The 27,056-nt window shown below is 34.6% G+C and overlaps 1 protein-coding gene across 2 annotated transcripts; it reads right to left on the bottom strand.

Moving 5' to 3' along the window:
• Positions 1-1,861: 1,861 nt before the first annotated feature.
• On the bottom strand, positions 1,862-27,012 carry LOC136339586 (serine-rich adhesin for platelets-like). Of its 2 annotated transcripts, XM_066282951.1 has the most exons (20): positions 26,828-27,012; positions 21,156-21,377; positions 20,397-20,641; positions 20,078-20,339; positions 19,872-19,998; positions 17,930-18,652; positions 16,085-16,331; positions 15,843-16,024; positions 15,071-15,529; positions 14,464-14,646; positions 13,597-13,962; positions 13,123-13,428; positions 12,765-13,058; positions 12,248-12,499; positions 11,735-12,124; positions 11,363-11,670; positions 11,099-11,271; positions 10,235-10,463; positions 9,817-10,007; positions 1,862-9,517 (listed from the first exon to the last, which is right to left on the bottom strand). In XM_066282951.1, exons 2-20 carry the CDS (start codon positions 21,263-21,265, stop codon positions 9,483-9,485), a joined length of 5,082 nt encoding a protein of 1,693 aa, XP_066139048.1. In that variant the 5' UTR covers positions 21,266-21,377; positions 26,828-27,012; the 3' UTR covers positions 1,862-9,482. The 2 variants fall into 2 exon arrangements, with proteins under 2 accessions (XP_066139048.1, XP_066139047.1); XM_066282950.1 differs by having other exon boundaries at positions 15,843-16,331.
• Between the last annotated feature and the right edge of the window lie 44 nt (positions 27,013-27,056).

Below are 27,056 nucleotides of genomic sequence, written 5' to 3'. Positions count from 1 at the left end.
GATGCCGCATGAGTTGACTGAGAGATAGGTGGAGAGTCAAAGAGCCGCTTCGGAAAGAAGACAATGTTCTGCGTTTGGTAGGACCAGAAAGGAATTGTGTACTGTGAGCTGGTCAAATGGAGGCGGAACTGTCAATGGACATCGCTACCGACAAAAACTTGTCAATCTGAACCATGCATTGCTCGAAAAGCGGCCAGAATGGAACACGAGACACTAACGAGTAAATTTACACTCCATGCTATCACACTTCCATCGTCCAAGACACTATCAAAATGCTGAAATGGGATTTGCTGCCGCACTCGCCACGTTCACCAGACCTGGCCCCTTCCGATCACACTCGTCCCGTTCGAAGACACATTTTCATCGAAATTGGCCAAGTACAGCAGATCTATACTTGGCCAATTTCGAAGAAGTATAAAATTGGTTGGATGAATGGTTTCAGTCCAAAGACGTGTGGTTTTATCGTCGCAACATTCATGTGTTATCAGAAAGGTGGCAAAAATGTGTAGGTAGAGAGGGATGATACTTTAAATGAACTATTTGAAATATTTCTCTTGAAATTTTCCATTTTTCATTGATCAAATAAATCCGGAAACTTAGTTGCGTACCTAATAGTATCAATAGTGATTGTTTATCAAAATAACACCTGAAGCTAAACTTCACGACTGATTTTTAAACGGCGCCGGTAAATTGCATAAAAACAGTAAACATTAAATGTTTTTTGCGTTTTTGCAAAAGCTGATAAGTTTTTGTGGGACATTTTATTTCCTTTACATTGAATCACTATTTTATGCAGGAATGGATTAAGATTTTATACAAAAACGTATTAAAAGTCATCTGCGCATATTTCTTTTTTTTGATATTTCGAAAAAATGTTTTATAAAAATATTGCTTAGTTTTTTTAGGTCTATGTCGTGTTAAAAGGAATACCCCTACTTATGTTACACCCAGTATAATGTACCTAAACGATTTCACACGCTTCCTCAGCCGCCTGATTTGAACTCTATAGAACACTTACACGACGAATTAGAAAGATTAGAAGATTAAAAATAACTAACAAAGAAACATTAAAAAGCACTTTGCAAACTTTGGTGGGCAGAAACACCCTCAGACGTTACAGAAAATTTAGTTCTATCAATGTCAAGACGTCTTCAAGTAGGCTTGACGCAAATGGAGGATCATCAAGTATTAATTATAAACAAATATTAAGTACAAACCAATAGATAAATCGCATCTAAAAGTTTGTGTAGACTTTTATGGGCTAGAAATCCTTGATTTGTATTTTTTTATTTAAACTTAAATGTAAACAAATAATGTTTATTATATTTATGTATTATTACATAATTAATAAAAGAAAATACATTCATTACTTATTTACAATTTACAGGGTGTATGTACTTTTATGACTGACTGTATATGAATCCGTTAATATGGATCAGCCGATTTCCAACATACTTCCGGGTGTTTCACGCAAATTCAGGTTTATGTCCGGTTGTTTCCACCTGAGAAGTACCCACATTGGCACTTGTAAGACGGGAAGTAATTAGTTACATCTCTTTTACCTTTCAATGGTCCCCTACTGAATTCTATTGGTCAGACCTCGGTCCTATCAATGAAAACACTAAAACTGAAAATTGTCGCTATAATTTTCTGCAATTAGGGGTCATGTTTCTAATTGCCCTCTAAAAATGAGATATTGTAGCAGTCCGGCCGATAAATGTCCTTATTGCACGTACGCTTTACGGTTAGTTTTTAGTGTGTCATATTATTACCCCATAAAACGATACTCGGTTATTGTCTGTCCTACTCGTGGGGCAGCCAATCAGGGATACAAACAGTACAATAAAACGACGCAAAAAAATATAAATGTCAAGGTATTTCTATTTAACAATGTATATTTTATAGTCAACCTTTCCACAATCTACAATTAAGAACATTACAAGTCGAACTGTGTTCTACGCAAGGAAATTGGTCATTGCAAAGGTTTGAATCCGACCATACAGCGCTACCACAAAACTTCAGCTCGTCGTGGTCGTTCAATTCCCGTCATAATGGTTTTGGAATTTGGGCCAGTTCTAAAAACAGCAGCAACAAATAACAACCTGCCCGCCACGAGCAGCCTCGGTTCGAGCATACTCTGTATGCCAAAGAACGTACCAAATTAAGTAAGGCTTATAGTTAACAACTAAAATAATAATTTATTTTAAAAAAATCTAGCAAATATACAGTTAAATATTAACTAAATGACCTTACTCAACCGACAGATATGTGTAATGTTCAAACATTAACATAATGTTTTAACTTTTTCGACTTACGTAATCTACAGAATAATTATTTTACTTTTAAATTGCATCAAACTTTCAGATGACTATGATCGGATTCAGTGCAGTACCGAGACGAAGGCCCAATCGCGACGATATAAATTATAAATATAAACAAATTACATAAAGTACAAATATAATTAAGCTAAACAAAAACAAGTAACGTTATAACAACTTTGTACATAATTATGAGAATGGCCTTAATACCAGGATTTATGCATGATAAGGAGTTTGCGATGAGTGCGAAAAGTACCAGTAAAATACACAATTACTGGATTCTTAATACATAGTAACTATGCAAAAACGCCATCATCAAAAAAAAAAACAACAAAACTATATAAAGTTAAACTCTGTAGTACAGACGCCAAGGAATATGTCAAATATTTAATAAACATTCACGAACTTCAAACGGGTTTTCAGTTTCGTTAAAACGAAGATATAAAACGGATGTAGAATGTACACTTTTGACACTTGTATAAGCAAATAACGTACATTTTACACACTCTCCCGAGTGTGGAAAGTACACATTTCATGCTCATGTGGGCGTATAAATTTCCACTGGAACGAGCACATAAAGTCAGAATTTTTGCCTTCTTGTACCAAGTAGTTCATCACAATACTCCTCGAAAAACAGGGTCATTCAAAAAATGAATTTCAACAATATTTTAAATTTGAGTAGACAAATGTCGCATATAAAATTTTATATGCGACACCATCTGAGTTTGATTTGAAAAACTCCCTCCTTTATTTTTTTGCTAGATGTTTCTGAGTTCATCAGTAGCTTCAAGAACTTTTCTACACTCTTTTTTGTTGATTACTTTGAAAATGAAAGCTACATGAGCCTGCCCCAATTTTTCATCAACAGATAGTTTTTGGAGTAAATACGGATAATTAACACACACATTTACCACACTCACTTGCCAGCTGAAAATACGATTTTCCACACGCGAAACAGTAGCGTGACAGTGACAGTTCCTTATTGAAAAATTGATTTATGCCAGGGACAATATTCTTCCCACGAGCGCATGTTTGTTAAACTTTGTTGTCTTCTACGAGATTAATTAATATGTGGTAAAAAAATCTCAGCTTAATCCAGATCAATGTCCAGAGCTTTACATTGCCCACAAATATCTTTGACATTGACACATGACGCCGTGTTTTACATGTGGTGTTAATTTTTGTGCATTAATTATAAAAATTCTTATTATAGCTCGTAAATGTGTGGGGTAAAGTCGCTTTAATGCATGCTGTTAAGAAATAGATAGTTATTGAAGAAATGCAGAGAGCACTAGTTTCTCACAAAAGCCTGCAATTGCGTTGAATGAATTGAGGGCGGTAAAAGCGTTATCTGCATGTTAGATATAACAATTCTCTGTTTCAGGGTTACTTTACATTTTATCCAACAAAAATTTATAGGAAGAACGAAGTTTGTTTTTCGTAAAGTGACATTAGCGATTCTTTTTCAGCATTAATTACCTAGAAATGATTGTAACATTTGCTCATCGCACAAAATGCTCATAGAAAAAATATTATTTTAAATCCTGAGGGAAATATCGCTCTCCTGACTTGTTAGGAAAATAACTACGTGTAAAAATAACCTTACCAAACTGCGCTGCGCGTCATTCGTTGAATTGTAATCAGTAATAATGCATTTTGTATCTCTTAGTGTGCTCATACTATTTTCCTTCAGGCAAAAGTGTACGATAAAGTCCCTGTACCGCACAAATTGGCGGATGTGAGTACATTTTTTAGCACACGCAAAAATTACGTCCTAAAACTATATAGCCTAAAATCCCAACTAACATGAAATGTTTGAATGCAGACTTTGAAGAGGCGGAATAAATATGCTTGTATTAAAGCTATATTTTAACTTGTGCGGCTAGCGCCTTACTGCATCCAATTGTTGGGCTTTAATCAGCATGCGGTAAAGTATCGTTTTCCGCATTTGTTAGGTATATAACTATATTTTCTTACTGGCCAGTAAAGAGTTTGATAAACTCATGGATCAGTTAAAAGTAGCGCTCTATTGTCACGAAGAAGTTGATAAAGTTTTCGGATGAAATTCTATGACCGGTATTTGAATGCCATATTTAGTAGACAAAAATTAACTCAAATAATACAGGTTCATTTGGAATTAATTCGCAGTGGTCACAATTGTAATAAACCGTGCATGATACTTGTCAGAAAGTCCGTGCTTGCCCATTTTTTGAGAAAATAAAAATTACCTATTATGTATCAAAATTGCCTTACTTACCTTATTTGGTCTGCAAAACTAAAATTTCCCATTTTTTTACAATTATTATTAAAGAAACCCCATTCTCAATACACCCAAACACAAAATCCTTAACCTACGCACTACCTGGTACTCATCTGACTACAACGCCCCTTACGTAAAACACGATTAGACAAAAAAGAAAAGATACTTAAAATTAATATAATGTATAATATATTATTATGCAAAGTATAGCTCCGTATGTAAAATACCACATGTACAATAATATTTAGTAATATACACCTCTGTTCACTATGCATATTCGCTATAGCTTTTTATATTCATGTATGTATACTATGTACAATTTTATTTAAATTCGCCTAACTATTTACAGGTTTCTAGATTTTAGTTGGTTTTTGCTTAGGCGTGAACACTCAGCGTTGTCGAGCCGTGAAAATTTCGTGAGGGTTTCGTAGTAATATCGTCTTTTATTAGAAGCTAAATATGCGCAATTTTATTTCTGAAATCTTTAACCTTTGAGGCTTTTTAATTTCAACCCAAATTAAACTCTGCTTTGCGTGATTAACTATTTTTGATTTACAAGCGGCAAAAAGTCTAATTTTAGAAAATCGTGCAAACTTTTAGTTGAATTAGTATTTATAAAGTGCAGCACTCGCGTGAAAAAAGACTTGGAATAAATAGACAACAACGTACGCGACGACATTCATACACGGCGTATTATAAAAATTACAAAAAACGTCTTAATCACAGATTCTATCGAACACAACATTCCCTGCCCACGATTAACTCTGGTTCGTCGAAGTTCGTTTTCCTGTTTCAACCAGCACACGTATAAAAAGACATAATATTACGTCTCCAAGGTTTAACAAATTGTATAAAAAAATAAATACAACAAAAGGTTATAAACAGAAAAACGGTTGAAATATTCGAAATGGTTCGTTACAATTCAACGCCTACGTGCTGGTGAGCAGGGCGACTATACTGAGTAACCGCAAATGGTTGGAAATAGGAATACGGCTCATCCTAAATCATGCCAGATTTTAAAATTTTATTTTAAAGTTTGCTATATAAACACATAGCCAACATATAACCGTCGTACGAATTAGGTAAAAAATAGAGAATTAGCAACAGGATGTGTTACAGTTAGTTTTACTCCCAACTATTTTCAAGGCCACAGTTGAGTTTGATTGTTTTTTGGGTTTCAATGTTTTAAAACATTAATTGGCGACTAAATTGGATGGACCGAACCTAAGGAGAATTTAATTCAATGTTGATGAGACATATAATCTAGTTTTCCATATTTTTTGAAAACAGATGTGGGTAAAAAAGCGAATTCGATAATAAAATAAAATTCTAAATATCTCACTTTTCATGTATCTCAAATTTTAGAAATTTTACATCCTTTTCCTCTTTAAACGAAATTTGTATTATTTAACGTTTATGAGTTCTCCTTATTTAGGATCCATATTTTGGAGAAATTGTATTGAATAATTTAGTAATTCAAATTGAATAAAAATTTTGAAAGACCCTTGTTTTATCCAAAGTATGATTTTTGTAGGTGTTTCAAATAAGGGAGGTTGGGACGGGTGTGGTATAGTTTGTCCAATCCGATTTACTGACGACATTTTATATATAAAATGAAAACAGTGTTGTTGTGTGTTTTCTGTGTATTTTGCACAAGAATTCAAAAAATAATTTTAAACGGGGACCAAACATCAATTAATAAGTCAAATTATAAACAATGCTTTTAATGGTGGGCGACATATAAAAATAATACGTGGGGGAGTTAGAAATTTATTATCTCAATTTAAATATATGTATACCTGGGGCACAAAAAAGTTGGGTTTTTTTCTACGCATATTTGAAAAAACTACACCGAAAGTACCCTCTGAACTCTACAATAAAACATAATTTTAATAAAAATTCAATTTGGAACCCTAAAAACTTTTTGAAGTTTTATACCAAATGGTTTCTCAGAAATCATACACATTATATTAAAAATGGCGCTCAAGCTCTTCAGTATATCATGGGAACCATACTTTATACTTTACAAAATTGATTAAAAAATGTTTGTTCTTTAATAATTTTTTTTACTTTCAGTCAATTTAACAGTAATTCACATAAATTTGGATGGATTTTTCATCAGACTGATTTGATTAGATTATTTATATAAAGGGTTTTGTTTATGCTGGATATTGCTGTAACAAATAATATAGATACTGATAGTTTCTCCACTTCCATAATTTTCCCCAAATGACTAGTAAATAGTATAGATCGCTTAGGAAGAAGTTGATAAAACAAAGGTTTGGGCAAACGTAGAGCAACCATATGAATAGATTAGGAAGAATCTACCAATGATTAAACTATTACAAACACTGCCGCGTTTTTATTTGAATATTTTCGGGTGGCAGATTATTAATGTGATATGATAGTATGTAAAGTTGAGCCATATTTGATTTATACATATATATCAAAGGGATAATATTCTTTGAACTAGGAAAGTAGAAAAAATACACACATATTAAAAAATTAAGAGGTTAAAGGTAGACAAAAGAGTTTGTAAGAAACGTTAAGCCTGAGATAATTTCGACTTCTACTCAAACCATTTGCGGCCACCGCGCATTATAGGCACGTCCAATACGACTTTAACCCCTAAATAAATTAACGCTAATTTGTCCACAAAAACAGGCCACAATAACAAAAAAAAACATTAATAAAAAACAATATCTACACAATTAATAATAAGCCGCTCGCCTTTTTTACTTCATCACAAAACCTATTAGTCTGCACGCCACAACTATCGCAGTTTATATACACATATTAAATGGGTTTGAATAATTTTAAAAGGTTGACGTTTTCCACATAAAAATTGATGGAAAAAATTGTGGTGGTTTAATACTAATCAGACCTAGTTAATCCTCTAATAGAAATAATTAGTGTCCTGTTAGATGGACGATAAGCCGCGCACGACTAACGCTGGGAGTTCTCGCTTATGCATATCACAATCTGCGTACAGTTTGTATTTTTACGATTTTACAAAGGCTTGCGACCGTTGCCAGACGGAGCGTTGCGGTCGCCGAGGGACCTCGCCGCGCTTAATCGAATGATAGCTGTCTTAAAAAGGCTTATTTAACACTCTTCTATTAAGTAGTAGTATACTTATACAGTTATGAAGGCACGTTTGTTTAGCTGTCATTTGGAAACGTAAAACGTAAGTCAAACTTGGACATTTCGACGATTAGTAATTACTATTTAAAAATTGAACTAAATTACAAGTTAAAGCCATAATGCAGCCCAAAATAAATATCCAAACTCAACTTGTGTGGGGCGATAAGGAAACTTAAACCAATGCAATAATTAAATAGGCGAGCGACCCTTTGGCTGTGTTCGCAACGTCCGATTTGTTAATCTACTCCCTAGTAATTTAAAGTAGCCCTCAGTGAACGAGTGAGTGCGTAAGAAACATTCTGGAAAGTTGTGATATTTCAACCTTAAGAAATATTATGAAAATAAGATGGGTTCAAGCCTATCATATAAAGGACTACGTCAGTTATTTCTATGCAGTTGAACAAGTTAAGGGAAAATGATTGTTGAGAATTTAAGGTAATATATTATCGTTCTCCCACAAAGTACAGAAAGACAGTTGATTTTTATAGAAAATATTGATATGTGTTGCTTTAAATTGAAGAACATAAAAAATAGAAATTCATTCTTATAATAAAGAGACTGTTCAGTTTTTGTAGTGCTGCACAAGATAATTAGATCAGTTAAGATGTGCATAAGTTTGCAGTCAAAATTATCTATAGACATTTATCAATCCGAATCAACATTTTTATGCAACAGAATGACCACTCCAACCAATAAATTATATCTATGATTTCCTTTCCTTACCAAGACTTCATTTAAGGCGCTGAAAATAGCTAAAGGAACTGCTCCTGGCAACGATTTATTGAAGATTAATATAATAAAACGAACTGGTTAAAATCTCATTTACTGTGGTGAAATCTTGATTGCTGTTCAGTTTATTCTTAATCTTTTTAAAAAGATTTAGATGTACAAGTAAATCAATAATTCAGAGACAATTGCGATGACAATATGTACGATCCTATTTTGCGAATTAAAAAAATTCTCTACAAAGGCATTTCTTTTCCTGATGGAGCATTTTTTAAAAATGTCCACATATCCATTATATTTTAGTCTTTTTAAAGGCTGGAATGCCTCAGTTTAAAAAATGCAACACTCCGATGGAACAGACAGTACAATTATAATGAGCAATAAGATTCAAGTATTAACACCAACACACTCAATACGTTTTAGTTGGAAGATACAGTTTCATTGTCTGCAACCTGCCACCTAGTTTGATATATGGACATAAGGACTTTTATGACATATTTTATATTACATATTAGTTCTATATTTATATGTTTGATATAACTCTTGTAAGTTAGTGATAGAAACAACTGACGTAGCATCGCAAATTTATTATCTGCAAAACTCAAAAACAATAAAATTTCCCCCAATAAACAAAAAAAACGAAACAATATCTCTCAAATTAAATGATTTACACCAATGAAAAACGATAAAGTAATAAAAAAAAAGAAATTCTCTTACTAAACTGTCAGAACACTTACTCAATGTACGAAACATCACAGATTCCATTGTTCTTCAAATGCAACGACTCAGTCGTCGTCGCTACTCGAAGGACTGAGACACGAAAAACTCGCCACGGAACTAATGTTACTGCTGTCCTCGTCATCCTCGATTGAGGACAAGTGGCTGTCGTCCGCTGGTCCCGGGCTGCTGTCCTCACTGGACGAGTCTGGGACTTCGTCGGAATCGACGAAGGCGTGTAGATAGGGCTCGTAGACTGGGAGCAGCTGCAGGTAACGGTGGCCAGCCTCCGCGAACGGCCAGCCTGACCCGTGATGTCACTTCACCTCTTTTTTGCGCTTGCTCTCCATGTCTAAAATTAAATATGTGATCAAAGTTATTATTTAACGTCTGACCTTCACATTGTACACCACGTATCAATTCATCTATATTCTAAGACATGGTTAGATATTGACCAGATGTATTTAGAAAATATTCTGCAATGATGTAGAGCATTAAAGAGGCATAGACCACATTAATACACGAGAGTTTTAGAACGCTTAAAAGTGTGGTCGCAGAATGTTATAGTTGCTCATGTCATGTTACGAAAGTACGATTTAAGTTTTTCTACATATTTTAAATTACTAGAAATACACTGAGATCGCCACTTACCTGCACTGCGAGTCTTCCGTCTCAATGCCGCTTCAGCTTCAGCATTCCCATGCGTGGTTGGCTGAGGCTGAGGAGCGTGAGCCTGATGACTGAGCTGTTGCACCACTTTCTCACGGCTCCTGGTGTTCTGGGCCGGTTGCTGTTGTTGGATCTTTTCTTGTTTCTCCTGAAGATGACCCGCTCTAGCCGATCTAAAATGTTTATTTTCGAAATTATTCCTCTTTTAGTATCATTCTTATGTAGCGGTAATTTAAAAGACCCCTACGTGATTATTATATTTTAAATGATTTCTCCGACACTTATAATTTAATTGCCCAATACTTGACTGTTGTAAAATGTTTATGAACGAAGACAACTTTAAATTTGGAATTCTAAAAATTTAAGAACATCTCAAACAATTTAAATGAGTATGACTTACCTCCGTATATTCGTTTTATTATTAACTTGACTAGCTGGAGTCGTCTGAGGGGCTGTCTTGGTTGCTTTCACGGTACTTTTAGGTGCACTTTTCCTAAGCTTTTCAATCAGAGGCTCGTCACTATCCGAGCTCTCATCCTGTTGCTGCGGATTTTGGACCGATGCCACTTTGTTGACCTTCTTCAACGCACCGGAGGGATGCTGAGCCCGTTTCCCTAGTTCGGACGCTTCTACAATAAAAAATAAAACAAGAACAGATTAAACATGAGATAATGTTAGTTACAAGAAAATAACATGATTTTTGAATAATTGACAATGGTAACATTTCATTATTCATTCATATTCATTGTTCGAAACCCACAAACGTCCTAAAAGAAATGGACATAACATTTCTGAGAAATTTTTGATGACAGATAATTTTAAAAGAGTATAAGATAATCAAGTACTATACATGCATTTTAGCCTACTGAGTTTTACATGTCAAAGGTTTTCAACAATGTTGATGATTATTCTCTTAGAGTTACAGATAACACTTGGCAAAAATATTAAGAAGAATGAAAGTCACCACACGTAATAAAACAAATAGATTTTTCGATCCAAGGTTATTTTGAAAATTGCACAAAATTGAACTATCGAATGGGACAAGATACATAATCCTAAGGGCTCTCTAAACATAATATCAGAAGCAAAAAGCATCCCAACTGAAATTAACAGCCTTATAGAAACTTAAGACAGTTAACTCATTTTATCCAATGACGCCATCATTATAGATTTTAAAAAATGGTAAATATTTGTGAAAACATTATAACATAATAGAAAATGGAAATACATTAAGTTAAACAAAAAAAGAGCTTTTCTTGCTCACCTGAACCCTTCCGAGGCCTTTTTCTAATCTCTTCCACGCTGTGATTCGAACTATCGCTTTCATTTCGTTTTCGCTTTGCTGTAGGCACTGCTGTCTTTGCTGGCTTCACCGCTGGCGTACTGTTCAACTCGGGACTATTGAGTTTACTTAAAGCTCGCGTTCTCACAGATGACCTGTTGAATGAAATAATGCACTTTAAGTTTTTTTCTTTTCATAATTTAAAACAATAAACTCTATCAATTTTTAAAATTTAAGGAAACGTACCTTGTTGCCGGGCTATGAGAATTAGGCGTCCCATGAACATCATTACTTGGTATTTCAATCAGTAGCTGTTCGAGTAGACTTTTATTTTTGTTGTTCGCCTGCTGTAATTGAGTATGCGCAGTAACTGATGTGCTCATGTTGCTGTCCTCGTCCTCCGTTGTCAATGAGGGACTCTCGCTACCGCCTCGTGACTCTGGTCTTGCCCCTCCCCCGCCCTTATCCACCGGATCAGAGGGATACGAATAGAGAGCAGGTGCCACCCGTAGGGTTGGCGACGTCGGAGTTTGCTGGTCGTCACTCTTTACCGACTGTGTGAACAAAAATCCAAATTTAGACTAAAACGTGATACTAAAAACGGCAGCACACAGTTACCTTAACGGATACGTCGTCCTTTCCTGCACCACACGATGGGCTTTTCTCAACATCCTTTTCCAAATCATCTTGCAAAGTGCATGTCAAATCGCAGCAAGGCTTCGAGTCACTCCTGTGAATGCATTCGTTTTCATTCACGTCCTCTGTGGTTCGGTTGGGCGACCGACGATCCACTTTCGATGCGTTATCCAAATTGGTCGCCGACGGCGATGGTAAAGTTGCATTGCTGCTCTTCTGGTGGTTATCCCCGGTTCGCAATTCCTCTTGATGGGGCTCCAAGCCCTCCATTTTGGCGAGCTGGGCTTCAATATCGAGTATGTCAGGCACTTGACTTTTCGACGTGGGAACGACCACATTCGGCAGGATATCGGCGTGAGGACTCTGACTCGCCTATATCACGTATCAAGTTGTAATTTACTTGAAGATTTACAAACGACACATCCAAATAAATTGACGATCCCATTTACGATTTACTGTATAATTTTGAAATTCATATTTGCAATATTTCCTTACCTGGTTGGGGCTCTTTTCACTTAACGCATCCATGCTCTCGATACCGCTATCTTCTCCTTGTCCTCCGCTGCTTCCAGAATTCGGTGACCGACCTCCAGAAGTTACGACATTGTTCAGTTGTTTCTCCCTGTCCTGCAGCGAGTCTATCGACTTTCTCTCTGATTCTGGTAGATTGCACTTTTCCGGCTCTGGTGACTTTTGTTTAACAACCATGTCTGGTACCTGGACTGTATCAGGTGAACTCTTAGGTAGCTATAAATATAAAGGAAAATAATTAAGATTTTCTTTTTTAAATATCCCATGATGAAAAACGTATCAAATCGAGGAAAATTGTTTAAACCTTTAGTTAATTTTTTTGACCTATGACCTTTTTAATATCCTCTTCCCTATCTCTATTGGCATTTGATTTGGTATCCTCATTAAAACTATTACAACGTTTTAGCAGAACTTGAAGAACACCAAAAAACTTAAATCATAAGGAACACCACGAGATTAAAATCAAAAGATTAAAACTTACCTTCTCCCCCACATTTACCACTCTGACACCGTCGATCTGCACATGCCCGACCATTTCAACAGTCCGATGGGGCGGCCGTGAAATTCCTTTCTCTCCTATCACGCCCTCCATGAGACTTTGTTTAAATTTGGCCTCCATATCCATATTTACGGCAGTGGGTAACGATACTGCCGTCGACTGTTGCTGCCTTTTATCCGGCGGTGACGAGGGCACATTCAATCCTAAACCTGCTTTAGTTGTCACAAAAAACTTCCTGGTGCTGTCCTTTATTTTAAAACTTTCTTTCAATTTCAGCTAGAATGAAATCAACGAGAAAAATTTACAACCAAATCATAATGTAAAACTCTTGAAACCTTACCTTATCCTTTCGAATTTTTTGAGGTAATACCCCAACGGTTCCCACGTTGGTTGATCCAAGAACTGAGGGCATCTCCACATCATCATCGAGCCGTTTGTCGCCCTCGGATTGACTGAGCCGCCTTCGTTTTTCATCCGACGCGAGAGCACCATTGGCATCGTGTTTCTTGCTATTCGCCCTAACCAGTTCTGAATCTGAGCCCCGTCGTTCTTTCTGTTTTTCCTTATAATGATTGTGCAATGAGTATTTCGAGATTGTATTGTTAGTTGGCGATGGCGGGAGGTCCGACAGTGTTGCCAGCAGGTCCTGAAATTAGTGTAAAAGAAAATGCAAACATGTCCGCTAGTTTTGTAAACCGAAAAAGTATTAAAAGTGAATTAAACAGTTATAAATGATATATGACAAAACATAAACTACAGGATAATTAGGATTTGCTGATCCTCCTTGAGATCTTAAAAACTCACAAAAACTTACCTTATGTTCATGGTTAGGTTTGAACTTCTTAACTCTCTTATGCTCCCCCATATCTCCAGTCTCCTGATCGCTGCTGCCCTCCTTCTTACCCTTGCTCTGCACCTTTCTAGTTTTCTTTACAACGGGAGTGCCATCCGGATTAAGTTTGGTCTTATTCTTGATCACAGCCGAGTTACGGCCTCGCAAGGAAATGTGCAAGGGAGGCACACGCAGTTCTTCGCTGCCGCTGCTCGGTGGTAGTCCCGCAGGAGTTATCACGGATGTCGAAGCCTTCTTTGGTTGTTGGGTGTTGATAAAATCCACTTTGTAGGCGGGATTGATGGGTTCGTTCTTTTCCAGTCGAAGGCGCAGCCTAATCTTCTCAGGCTAAGAAAAAAAAGTATTTCAGAACTCGATACATAGTAACCTTAGAGATGCTAAATTTTCTGAGATTTATAATATCGTAAAAACTTGAAAATATTATGCGAATATTCGGGAAGAATACTTTTCTATTCGTATCTATCTCAGAAGTTGTTAAATTCGGAAGAGAAATCTTTTGGGAACCTATATATTGTTTAATTCATCTAGAAATTAAGTAAAATACAAAAAAGCTCATTAGAAAGAACATTGATTTTAGATTGCCCTAAATGAGGTTGCTCAAAATCATTATGTATGTAAATGCTTCTTTGATTTTAAAAATACCCTTTTCTGACACTATCCGCGAAAATGTCAGAAATATTGTGGTTTTTTTTATCAATTTCCTTTTCATGTGTATCACATAAACGGACACATAACATTAAGATTCAGTTCGATATTCATACAATCTTCAAACTAATCAAAAAATTAACGAAGTGAAAATATTCAGAAATCAAAAATAACAAGACGAACCTTCTGAGACGGAGAATCTCGTCCTTCTCTCCAACACTTTAAATTTTTCACTCTGGAGTGTTTACTATCGGTGCTAGATCTCGTTTCACTATCGCTCTGATCCGTGGCTGTATCTGGTCTTGTGGTTGAGTTCGTGTCATCATCGGACATGCCTAGGGGCGATGGGAGGCCTGTGAAGACATCCTGAAAAGAATATCATACTTAAGGGCTATTGCATACAGGATAAAAGAAAAACAAGACAACACAAATCAAAATGCATTTGAATTTGTTGGCTTTATGCAGGTTTCTAAATCAAGCTGAATTTTTATTTATGAAACACGGAATTTGGGGACTACTTCATTTTTCTATATACAATTCCTAGAAACTCTAAAAAAAATACACTACTAGGCTTTGTAAGATTAGAAAGCGAAAATATTCGTCTATAAAATTCAAGAGGAAATCAGATAAATTAAAACACTGTCGTGAAGGGTTTGGAGAAGGTCACAAAAATCAAGACGAATCTGTGTTTAACAGTTTACTTTTAAAACATTTTTGGAAGATCGGAGAAGAAAAAATCGTAGCGTCAGGTTTTGTAGAACTTGGAAACTTGAAAACAATAATTACGAACCTTTACATCTTCAGCCTCACTTTCCTCCCCACCGGAATGAGGTTCCAGTTCCCCAGTGAGAGGATTTATAAGAAATTTTCTCCCATCTGTATGCAAATTATTTGTACTATTTCCCATAGCTGTCTCTCTGGCAGCAACCGCTACTTCTCCACCGGAGGATCCATTACTGCTATGTCCATTCTCCTCACAGAGATTTGCGGGCACGTCAGCGCTGGCGCTGAGCGCTGATCCCAGAAGCTCCAATTCAGCTAGTTCCGGCAAAGCGTCATGATCCAACGTTGGTAGCAGTTCGTCCAATTCATCAGGCTTTAAATCGGTTAAGGCTGGAGCTAGGTCCAGCAAGTTTGGGGCGGGCCCCATAAGTGAATCCCAGTTTCTCGAGATGGCAACGCTGTATGGCGGAGGAGATGGCAAGGGTTTCTTGATGACGCTGGTAACTGCTGGTTCTGCAGTAGCCACCTTTGGAAATAATAAAAAAATGCCAATGAATATTACGACAAAAAAATTAAGAAATCAAAATGAAATTAATATTGAGTTACTTTTAGACAAATATTAAAAATAATAGAACAATGCAATATAGTATGATTTAAAAATGGTGCAGTCTTCCTCACATAAACACTAAGAAGTTTAAATTTCATTTTACTATACTAGAGGAAATTTCAAAAAAAAAAATGTCAATCATAGAGAAAGAAGGAGCATTCAGCAAAAAGTAAAAATAGAGATATGTTAATTTTATTATTGGAAAACAAAAACATATATCAAAAACACTTACTTGAGTACCAAGAGCATCAGTCTGTCCCAATCCCAAATTAATGCTGTTTTGCAGCTGTTGTCTAACAATGCCACCACTTAATACCGCTTGCGCCTGACTCCCTCTATTGATGGGAAAACTTCCGATACTCCCATGGGGTAAGGAGTGACTATTGCCAGACAACGCGGTGCCATTTCCAGGTACTGTAGAATTATTATTGCTGGGCATCATACCATTAGTCGCTGGTAGATTGCTCATGTTACCAGATCGGGCCTTAGCGGTTTGATGAGTTACTAAGGCGTTTTGAATTGAGGCGGCGACGTTATTGGGGACAAACAGCTGAGAAGTCTTCGGTGGAATGACAGCGTTGATCTGTTGCTGACGTAATATGGCTTGTGCGCTTTGCGCCTGAGCTAATGGCAAGTTTGAACGTTGAGCCTGATGCACAGGAATGCTAGGCTGATTGGAGGGTCCCACGGGCTGATTCTGTGCCGTTAGTGGGTTGTTGAGCTGAAATAGATAATCATTTTACATAGATATTACATCAGGGCTAGATGAAAACAATAAAAATTTTCATTTTGGTAACATTAGTATGATGTGATACACAAAAAAACTATCTTGCCTAAAAACCTAACCCATATAGGTTTCTATTTTTTAAATATCTAGTATTTTAACATTTTAAACAACAATTCAAGAACTATTTCCAACTACGGACTTTGCAATAAAACAAAAGAGCTATTTACGTATCCAGTTGAAAAATACATTGTTTTATGTAAAGACAAGCAAAATAACGTCCCACAAGATGATACAAGTTACACAAAGTGACACTTCCTAATGAGTCCCTTAAAAGGTTTTTTCTAATTTTATACAATAAAGGAATCAGAAGAAAATTACAGAATTTTAAACTTTTTTAAGTTGCGGTTGGCACACAATCCTATGTACAAAGTATTTGATAAATAAATCATTTATATGGATTTCTGAAACTATATCATGATCTAATTATTCACTTTGAACGTTTTACGAGCCGTTCTCATTAAGACATAAATTTTTAAAATGACGTAATTACTATAGCGGAGTTAAACCTGACTCAAAAATCAAATCAAAATTTGACCCTAAAGGCAAACATCCAGATGGTTTCTTTACCTCTGCTTGTAAAGAAACGCGGAAAGTTCTAGCCAACTGTCAGTTGCCAAACAGATTTATTCTGAATGAGAACTGAAACCCACACCTTGAGGGTCAGTTATAAAGACCCAATAAAGCAAGCTGGAAAATCTATAAATACGTAGTCAGACTAACCGTACTGAAAACAATAATCCTATCCTCTCTCCAACACAAATTTCTTGATGAACGTGACCTATTCCCTATGCTTTTACAGCAGGACATAGAGCAGCTTAAGTCGCTGAATGCCTTCGGTGCAAATGGACCACAATAAACCAGTGAAAGATTATTATAATTCCACCCAATTCTTTATAATATAACACAATCTTTACCTCTCAAAATAAAAAAGTTGTCAAAGTCAACACAATGTACCTTCAATTTTATTAAAATCATTTACTAACCTGGAAGACTTTGGTAAATTTGATGGAAAGTAATTACATTGTTACACAATACAAAACAGATTCACCTTCCATTTCCAAAATAAAAAAATTGCTCCAAAATGACAATATCGTCTTCAATTTGATTGGAATAGCTCACAAAGCTCAAAATCTTTGATACATTATATATTATCAGAATATCCGTTTTATTTACTCCTCCCTCTCGCGACAATTTTAGAAGAAGGAACATATTTTAATTCCCAGAACCTTGTTTAACAGAATATAAATACCTATAAGAAACTGAAAACAGTATTTTTCCTATTTTTTAAATAATAATCTCAAAAAGGAATAAATGTATCAACAATTTTGTTATAATCAAATTGCCATCAAATCCTTATGCCATTTTCAATATATCAAAAATTATAAAAATCGGAATTGGGAATGTATAGCTACATTGAAACAAACGTAACAGCAACCTTCGCAAAAATATCCGATAACAATGAGTAACAGAAAGCAGTGAATATTTTCCTATTAAAATCATTAAAAAGCAATCAAACAAAAAAAATCACTTACCGCAATTATACTGCCCTGCGGGGTTCTCTGATAATGATGCACAGTCACTCCAGCACCCGCCTGTACGAAGGGTCCAGTTTTTGTCACACCGAACATTCCTGACTGTCCTAGTCCACTTCCCGAATTACTCGTAAGACTATTCGCGGCACTGGCTAATGAACTGGCAATACTATTTATCGCTAGTTGAGTGCTGGTTACCGCTGTACCATGAGTAACGACTAAATTCGTCGACGGACTGGCATTATTTGAGGATAGTGAGGTCGGTAAGGCGCTTGACGGTGATGAGTTACTGCTAACGCTACTATTACTAAGATTATTGTTACTCGAATTCACTAGCACGTTGGCCTGAGAGGTGATGAGGCGTTCGGAGGGCGCCTGAGGCGAAGCGACTGATACAGATTTGAGTTGCCGAGGCTGCGCGGAAGGCACCGTCGTAATGGGCGTAGGTGATGGTGGGGGAGGTGGTGCTAAAATGTCTTTTAAAGACGTATCCCGATGAATATCCGGACTCGCGTTGTGTGGTAGGGCAGGGGTTGTACCAGTAGCCTTAGCAGTGGATGTGGGTGGGGGAGGAGGCCTCATTTGCCTCACATTGGTAGATGAGGACGTCTTACTGGTGTTACTAGAAGAATTGGCGACGGAGTTGGTGCCAACTTGTTGGTCGTTTTGCAGCAAGTTCACCAGCAGGGGACTTGAAATCGTTACAGCAGGCTGATTGGGAGCCTAAAAATTACATTGTCATTGGCAATAAAAAAATTTTTAAGTAACGGTTAGTTCAAGTTTTCAACAATTCAAAAACAAATCTTAAACGGTAAATTCTTCTGAAGGTCATAAATACATTAGGTCTTTTATATTTGCTCATAAAATGTAAAGTCTGTTCATCACAACTCTCTGTAGAAATGTCCAAGTATTATGAAATAATAAGACATCATGATTTAGTATAAAATCAGATATTTTTTTTTGTTATACATTATACATTGAAAGTGGCACCAAAAGTTACAACATGAAATTAAAAATTCCACATTCTTTTCCTTTGGTATCTAATAAATTAGAAGAATTGTAGTGAGAAATAATTAAATGAACAACGTTTACCCAAGATATGGATTAATAAAACACAAGGCCCAATTACATAGTTGTTGCAGTTTAAGTTTAGCTCTACTGGGCTTTAATTTTAACTATTTCATAAAAACAACATTGCTGTCGAATAAATTCGGCAGTAATGCTGTTTTGTCGAATACTTTGGCAAATCCGGAAAAATTAACGGAAATAATGTACACAAACCATTTTCCTCTTTTTAATACTTTGCTAGGTAATTCAGATTGAATTTACAACAAAAGGCCATCTACAATATTATTCCAAACGAAGGGAATCACGCTATATATAGAATAAGGAATACCAAATTGGTCTACTGTTAAATTGAACTTTTCTCTTTTTCTAGAGAAGTTGAAAAACTTTTCTTCTTACTGCAAGAAACTCATCAAACTCAGAATAGTCGTATTCATGGTTTACTTAATTTCTTTTTTCTGGTTTCACAAACTTCAATAATTATTATCATAAACTTCATTTTCTGTAACACTAATTGGCAAGATACTCACAGAAAACTCTTTTTCTATTGTTACTAAAAACACAGCTCAATATCAGAAATATACACAGGTCATATTATGTTTACTGTTAAAATTGTATTTCCCATCACACACGGACTTTTAATACAAATATAGCAGGTGATGTTACTTCAATAATGAACATAATATAATACGATCAAGGGAGTTAAATATCGAAATTCCATGGACAGTGAACAGACTTTACCATGTATCTCTTTTTTTTAACTCAACATTAAGGCTACATTACAACAATTACAAAATCACATACAGGAGGCAACATACTGACAATTAATGATTCGCGATCATTAATGAAAATACAAATCAAAGGCCAAAAGACTTACCTGTGCAAGAGCAGAAGCCGGAGATTGTCTCATTCCCGGATAAGGAGGAGGCAAAATCGGCGGAGGCGGTGGTTCCATATTAGTGGTTCTTGAAGCACTTGAAGGTCCATTTGCAGCACTGCTTTGACTGCAATATAAATTAAATCAGGAACTACTTAAAACCCTAACCAACCTACAAAATCAACGATCATGGGCCAGAACCTTACCTATGAATGGCTTGATTCATGCTGGCAAAGGGAAAGGGTCCCGCATAGGGAGGCTTATTGATGGAATTCGAACCGATAGTTGTTTGCGGCGGTCCCATAGCCGTGCCGACTCTCGGCACCACCGTATCAGGTGGACACACCACGTTGGGCGACTTGAATTGCACTTGGGAACTACTCGCGGAACTGCCCGTTGTTCCGCTTGCAGTGGGCAGCAATGACCCCAGATTACGAGCAACAGAGTTTGAACTGCTAGTTGAACCATCTGAGAGGAGACATGATGTGATGCTTGTGGAAAAAAATCTAGATGTATGAAAGATACCTTGAGTGGTTCGCAAAATAACTTCCTGCGGCTCTCCGTTGGCGCCTTGCAATCGCAAAGAAATGGCGCCCTCGCCGTCCAGTTGGACGCTTAATATGCCGAGTGCGCGCAGCTGCGGCGCTCCTTGCTGCGCGAGCTGTCTTAGACGCAGCGCCGCCTCGCGCGGCACCGACAGCGTCACGCGCACAGAGTTCCACGGCTCCAGTTTGCGAACTTTCACCGGAACGCCCAGCAAACCATTCAACCTTCAAAACATACATTGATGTAAGAAATCAAAAAACACAAAAATTTCATAAACATATTCAAATATATAATTTCAGCCTTTTTGCAAGAAATTCCAGGGCTTACAAAGAAGCTGCGGATTTTACAGGACAGTCAAGGTATGTTTACAAAATCGAAAAAGACCCGCGAACTTAATTAAATGTCCTATATATTACCCATAGTTTGATTGACCTAGCAATTTTATTACATCACATTCATTGTACCTACTTCTGCGTAACAACTAAAAATTCCCAACGTAATGTATGACCGAAATTCATATATTTTTTTCAAAGTTTCCAATGTAATTTTTATCTAAGAAATTAGAACGTATAGCAAGCAAAACATGTCGAAAATTAGAGAAAAATATTAAACGTTCTTCTTCATTTCCCCAATAACGTTAATAATTAACAAAAATATAAAAAACGAAAATAAGTAATTCTTTTGCAAAGGAGTAAACATTTAAAATTGTGAGGAAAATTCTCCTGAAAATTGTCTTACCTATCAACCACTTTTTGAAATTGACGGGGAAACTCGGGGTGACCAAGAGTCCCCTCACAAGTAATAACAGTGGACACCTCTTCACCCGTCTGACCACCGTCTGGCGCCATTTACAAAAGAAACAGGCGCGCTTTGTCGCGCCGAAAATCTCGTGGGCCCCGAGCAGGGGCGCTCACACATAGAAGGGTAGGGAGAGCCATCCAAAGGCAACTTCACTGAGACCTGTAATGATTAAGTTGTATAATTGACAAATAAAAATCTCTTTGATCAATTAAACAAATTTTTATAACTTCTTTTAAACATGAGATATTGTTTTTTATATTATTCTATAATGGAAAAAACCTTATACCTGACGACAACCAAAAATGACTAAACTCTAACTAACTAAATCCCTTATAACTTTTTAGCTATTTGATACAAAAAAAAAATTATTTTACCCATTTATTCAGAGCAACATTACAAATCTTTTGAGATAATTTTGAATGTTATATTACGCCTGACGAGAAATGACGCAAACGTTTGATTTTCAAATGAACCATGCAGCATCTTTTACAATTTTTAGATGCGGGAGATCATATTATCAGCAATTTTACACATTTTAACACAAATAAGGTTTTCATTGAATTTATTGTTACGTTTTAAACAATTATAAAACTTTTGGATATCAAAACGTATATTGTACACAGGGTGTTCCTAAATATCAAATACATACGGAAGCGGTTAATTATTTAGCGTATTTCATGAATCAAATTTTATATAAACATGGGTTCACAAATGTTTCACAACCAATATACAAAGTGTTCAAATAAAAAAAGAGTCACTACCGTTGATGTGTTACAAAACCGCATATTAGATATGTTTGAAACCATAAGAAACACTTTAGCGATATTCGAAGAAATACGGGCATCAATGAGAACAAGGGTGGATGCATGTGTAGGAGTAGGAGGTCACATTCAACAGTTGTAACGTACTTTCCTTGTTAATGTTATTATTATTATTATTATTTATTTTATTATCCCGGCTTGAATTTTTAACCGGCAATTCCACATAAACTCTCACACGTTTTATAAATAGAAGATTAAGTATAATAAATAATTATTTACATTTAATAAGTTTTAATTTTATCTGATAAATTACAGAAAATTGTTTTTTATTTTTTTCTCGACAATCGACTTTATAATCTAAGTCCTACAGCGTAAGATATATCCCAAATGTTACTAAACATTTCAAAAACTGCAGAAACTAGATAGAAAATGATTGAATTGGTTTTGAAGAAAGAAATGAATTATTTCTAAAATTTCAACACCCTATAGACAGTTAACAAAACGTTTGTGGATATATGTTAATATGAACTTTCAGTCATAAAATATGCAAAAAAATTACCTTTTTCTGTATGTACATGCTATTAAGAAATTTCCTGTATATTTAGGTTCTAAATGACACAATAAAAAATAAAGGCCAATTTACTTTTTAGGGAAATGTAAAATTTTTGGCAATTTTAGATAACATTAACTACTGAAAAAAACACAAAAAATATTCCAATTTCTTAATTTTCCCACTATTAGATTCTAAAGTAAAAGCATTTTATAAAAATAGTTACTCCTCAAGTCTTTATTTTTTAAATTGCCTAAATCAAAAATACTTAATTCTAAATAAAAATCATTATGATCTTATGATAAAGTAAATGATTTGCTGAAATCAAAAATATAAAAAAATACAAGATATCCGTTTTTAACATCAAAAGTCAGAATCACTTCTGGTCAAACTGCAAATAACATATCATTCAAATATCAATTTTTTTTATGAAATAGCAAAGTTATGTGTAATCACTGTCTGGTGTCAACAGATGTATGTTAATTTAATTTAAAGTATTATAATAATAGTTAAGTTAAATTAAGCAAAATGCCCTTAGAATAGCTTTAGAATTTTAGCTGAACTCAATATTAGATATTTTCACTATATCTTAATGCAAAAACTAAACTAATTTGTATGTTTTCTTTATATAAATTAGTTTTCAAGAAGTGATTTTTGCTTGATGAGAAAACAATTACTTAAAACTTTTGAATATATTTAGAAATTTCAATGCTGCTTGGCATTTTTTTCAGTAATAACTTAATGAACTTCGAAATTTGGATTGATAACATTGCATAAAAACAGTAAACATTTTTTTTTGGTCGCCATTTTCTTAATTTTGCCATTTCAATTATATACATCAATTTTAGATGACAATAGAGAAAAAATAACCCTAGCAGTATGACAATGTCAAGTAAGTACTTTTCAAAAATACTACCCATGGCTCCACAAATTTAAGACAATTCAACTTTTAAAACATATTTAGTAGTAATAAAATTCACTAAAAATTTCAAGTAAATTCATATCATTTGTATATCCAGTGCCACTTATGAGATACCTCTCCCCCATATTTGTTCCATATTTCACCCATATTTGTCAGTAATTGTTTCTCGTATTTACAACATTGAATCAGCATTTGACACATTTGCCCAGCATCATTTAGCCTCATTTATTTAACATTTACCTAACATTTCGTATTTTTACTTGACATTTGTCATATTTAACTGACCACATGGAATATGCTAGACAATATTTGCTTAATATTTGGACATTTAATAAATGTTTGACACCAGCTGAATATGTATACACTGACATTTGGCAAATTTGATAAATTTGTTATTTATGTAAGTATTATGTATACCAGATATTTGAAACATTTACTCAATATTTGTTCAAAATATCAACAAAATTTTTTAGCAACTGACCTTCACATTTAAAACATTTGAATAAGCATTTTCCTAACATTTTACACTTTTGTCTCATACTGATCATACTTGTAAGTTACTCAATAGACAATTGGAATGCTTACATTGCTTATTATTTGACATTTTTTAATAACATTTGATAGCAGCAGTAGCATAAGGTAGGTTAAATATTACCTTTCCATAAGACTAATATAACTGTCAAAAGAAGCTCATTCTGGGCACATTAAACCACCAAAGTGGCTACCAGAAAACAAGGGCATTAAGCATATTTGGAATGAAGATATTTTCCCTGCCTATATGAACTGTAATATACATATTTTGAATTATAGACTATATTAAAGCTCATATGGAATGCATTTGGTTGACTTTTCTAACATAACCAACTTTTCCAATTTGTTATAACCATTTACTTATTAAAGATGCTTTTGTTGGATATTTGTATAATAAATGAGTTGTCAATATTATATGCTAATTAATTATTTTGGTTTATTTATCCTTAAAATGTTTTACAAAAATTAAGAAAAATTTGATATGTTACAATGTTTTATTGAAAGTAATAGTAACTCCAATATTGCATATAAAAATGTATTTCACTGTGTATCCTCAAAGAACACATTCTGATTACTTTTTTTCAGATATAAAGGAAATCTATCTGGCCGTGGATCATTTCAAAGAGGCCAAGACCAAAAACTTATAATATTTAAGATTTTAAGTTCATTCACATCATAGATCTACAGTGTTGTAAGTTTTTGGTCCTGGCATGAGCTTTGAGGTTAGATTTTTTGCCAACCTCAAAAAACTGAATGTATCAATTATCTTTCAGGATAACAACTGAAATATCCTATTTCCAATACAATGATAAAGCTATTAATATTTATTAAAAAAATTTCAATACGTCATATTTTGATTAGTTTTTGTAAGACATTTTGAGGATAAATGAGGCTTAACAATCCACAAAGAATTTGTGACAATTTGTTAATTAAACAAATAACCAACAAAAAGAATTATTGAAATATAAACAAATTACTGTATCTATTGCAAAAATAAAATGGCATATGTCTATATTAGTTCCAGCATATCATAGTTCTTTTTGAGAAGAAAACCTTATGTTCAATGATGCCTAAATCAACTATGATTTATATTAAAAAAATACAATTTTATATTATGACTGAAAACTTATGGAATTATAAAAAATTCCTTAGAATCATCATAATCTACTCAATAGTGCCCTAATAATGTAGATTATATATATGTAACTAGCATATAAATTTTCTGAAGAACTTCATTTGGATTTTTGGTCAAATGTGCATGACATTACTCATACTTTAATTTTGCGTTAAAAACATATGTGAAAGTAGTTACTGTTTATAATAAATTTTAAATATGAAGGTGAGGTTGTATGTAACTGGAATTGTCTTTTTAAAACTAAATACATTTTAGCAAGAATTTAGTTTAGTTTCAGCTTTAGCTACCAAACAAGTGAAACCCCTGAACTTTGACCTAACCATGCTGTGACAAGTGGTTAGATGCATTTAATGGACTGCAATACACAATCCTTAAGTAGCAGTTGTGAATAGTGTTAGTCCACCTAGTTCAATATAATGCATTATCAAAGACAATATGGTGTGTGGGACATTAATATAATTTTGAAACATTTTGTGGAAAGAAATAAGTAAAACTGGGACAACTTTTAATTATATCATTCAAAACTAGATAATGACATAAAAACTAAGATAAATGATCACTTTTTACATAGCCTTAAAAAAGGCCTGGTGCAAATCAGGTTCAAAAACAGCTAAACTTACAAATCAATATTTCAATAAATTCCAGAAACCAACTAAGATAAAAATAGGGTCTACAAATCAAATACATATTACTATTTACAGTTACCTAAAAATAAGAAAAACACATTTTAATTGCATAAAGAAGTTGGTTTGGGTATTTGTCATTGAAATGTGCTTTTTTGAAACTCAGAACTAAACTAGTTGTTTAAAATTTTATGAATTGCAAATAAATAAAAGTTTGAGAAGGATTGTTAAAAATCCTAAAAAATTCTAAGTAAACTTAACCTTAAACTGATTTCTAAAATGTATATATTTTCAATATAATAATTTGCAAGGTGCAATGGGATTCCCTATCATATGTGTGGGAGATCAATCAAAGGTCACAAATCCTTACCAATCCACCCTATCACCAACAGGAGATTTTATGAGACTAATAAAAGGAAAATTACACTTACATACTTATCCAATGCATAGAGCTGAATTAAAAAGGAAAATTAATTAGGGTACCTTTCAAGGTCTCTCTTTTTGGTTATAGGTCTAATTAATCCAGGAAGATTAAACCAAAAGTTTTCTAAAGAACGATAGTTTTTGTTATTCCCACTAAAGTGAACCAAATATTTACAAATTGATGTGAAATTCAAAGTAGAACAGCCAAAATTTAAAATTTTTGGCACTTCCGCCACTTTATAGTAGGTGCATTTCCAACCAGCTAGCGTTTAGTGGTTTTTCTACAACGGACGTATAGACATCGTTTGCAAATCTGAAAATTATTATTAAACCAAATAACCGCGAAAATGGGTCAAATTTCGACGTTGTGTGGTCAAAATTGGATAAAAATTCGTCCAAAAATTGTGAAATAAAAATCTCGATCTGATCGCAGCCATTTTGTAAACCTGACGGGGGAGTGTTATTCCATGTGTTTCGAGCGAAATTTTACTTATTTACACTAATAAAAAGTAATGCAACTTATGCAATTCGATCGAATCTTCCTATATTCTATGCATACAGTCAGTTTCCACACCTCCTTTTGCATTTATAAGTTAAAATATCGCATTCAAATCAATTTGCTTACGGCAAAGAAACATTATATACCCCATTTTTAGTGACATACTTTTGAGACGGTAATTCCTTCTTCCTGGGGAAAACTATCCGTAGCACTTAACTAACTTAACTTAGCACTCACTATTTACTAGAATTTCGCGTAAAAAGACCTTATAAACGCACATAATATTGTTTAAAATAATTAAACGCTCTCAACAATAACAACTCGACGCCATAGGACGTGCGCGGACCCGTCTGCGCGATGATCAGCCATTACGAAAATTTTTGACGTTTGTGAC

Source organism: Euwallacea fornicatus, chromosome 6 (assembly GCF_040115645.1).
Source record: "Euwallacea fornicatus isolate EFF26 chromosome 6, ASM4011564v1, whole genome shotgun sequence".
NCBI lineage: Eukaryota > Metazoa > Arthropoda > Insecta > Coleoptera > Curculionidae > Euwallacea > Euwallacea fornicatus.
The sequence above is the reverse complement of the archived record's forward strand: the minus strand, read 5'-3'. Positions and strand labels throughout refer to the sequence as shown.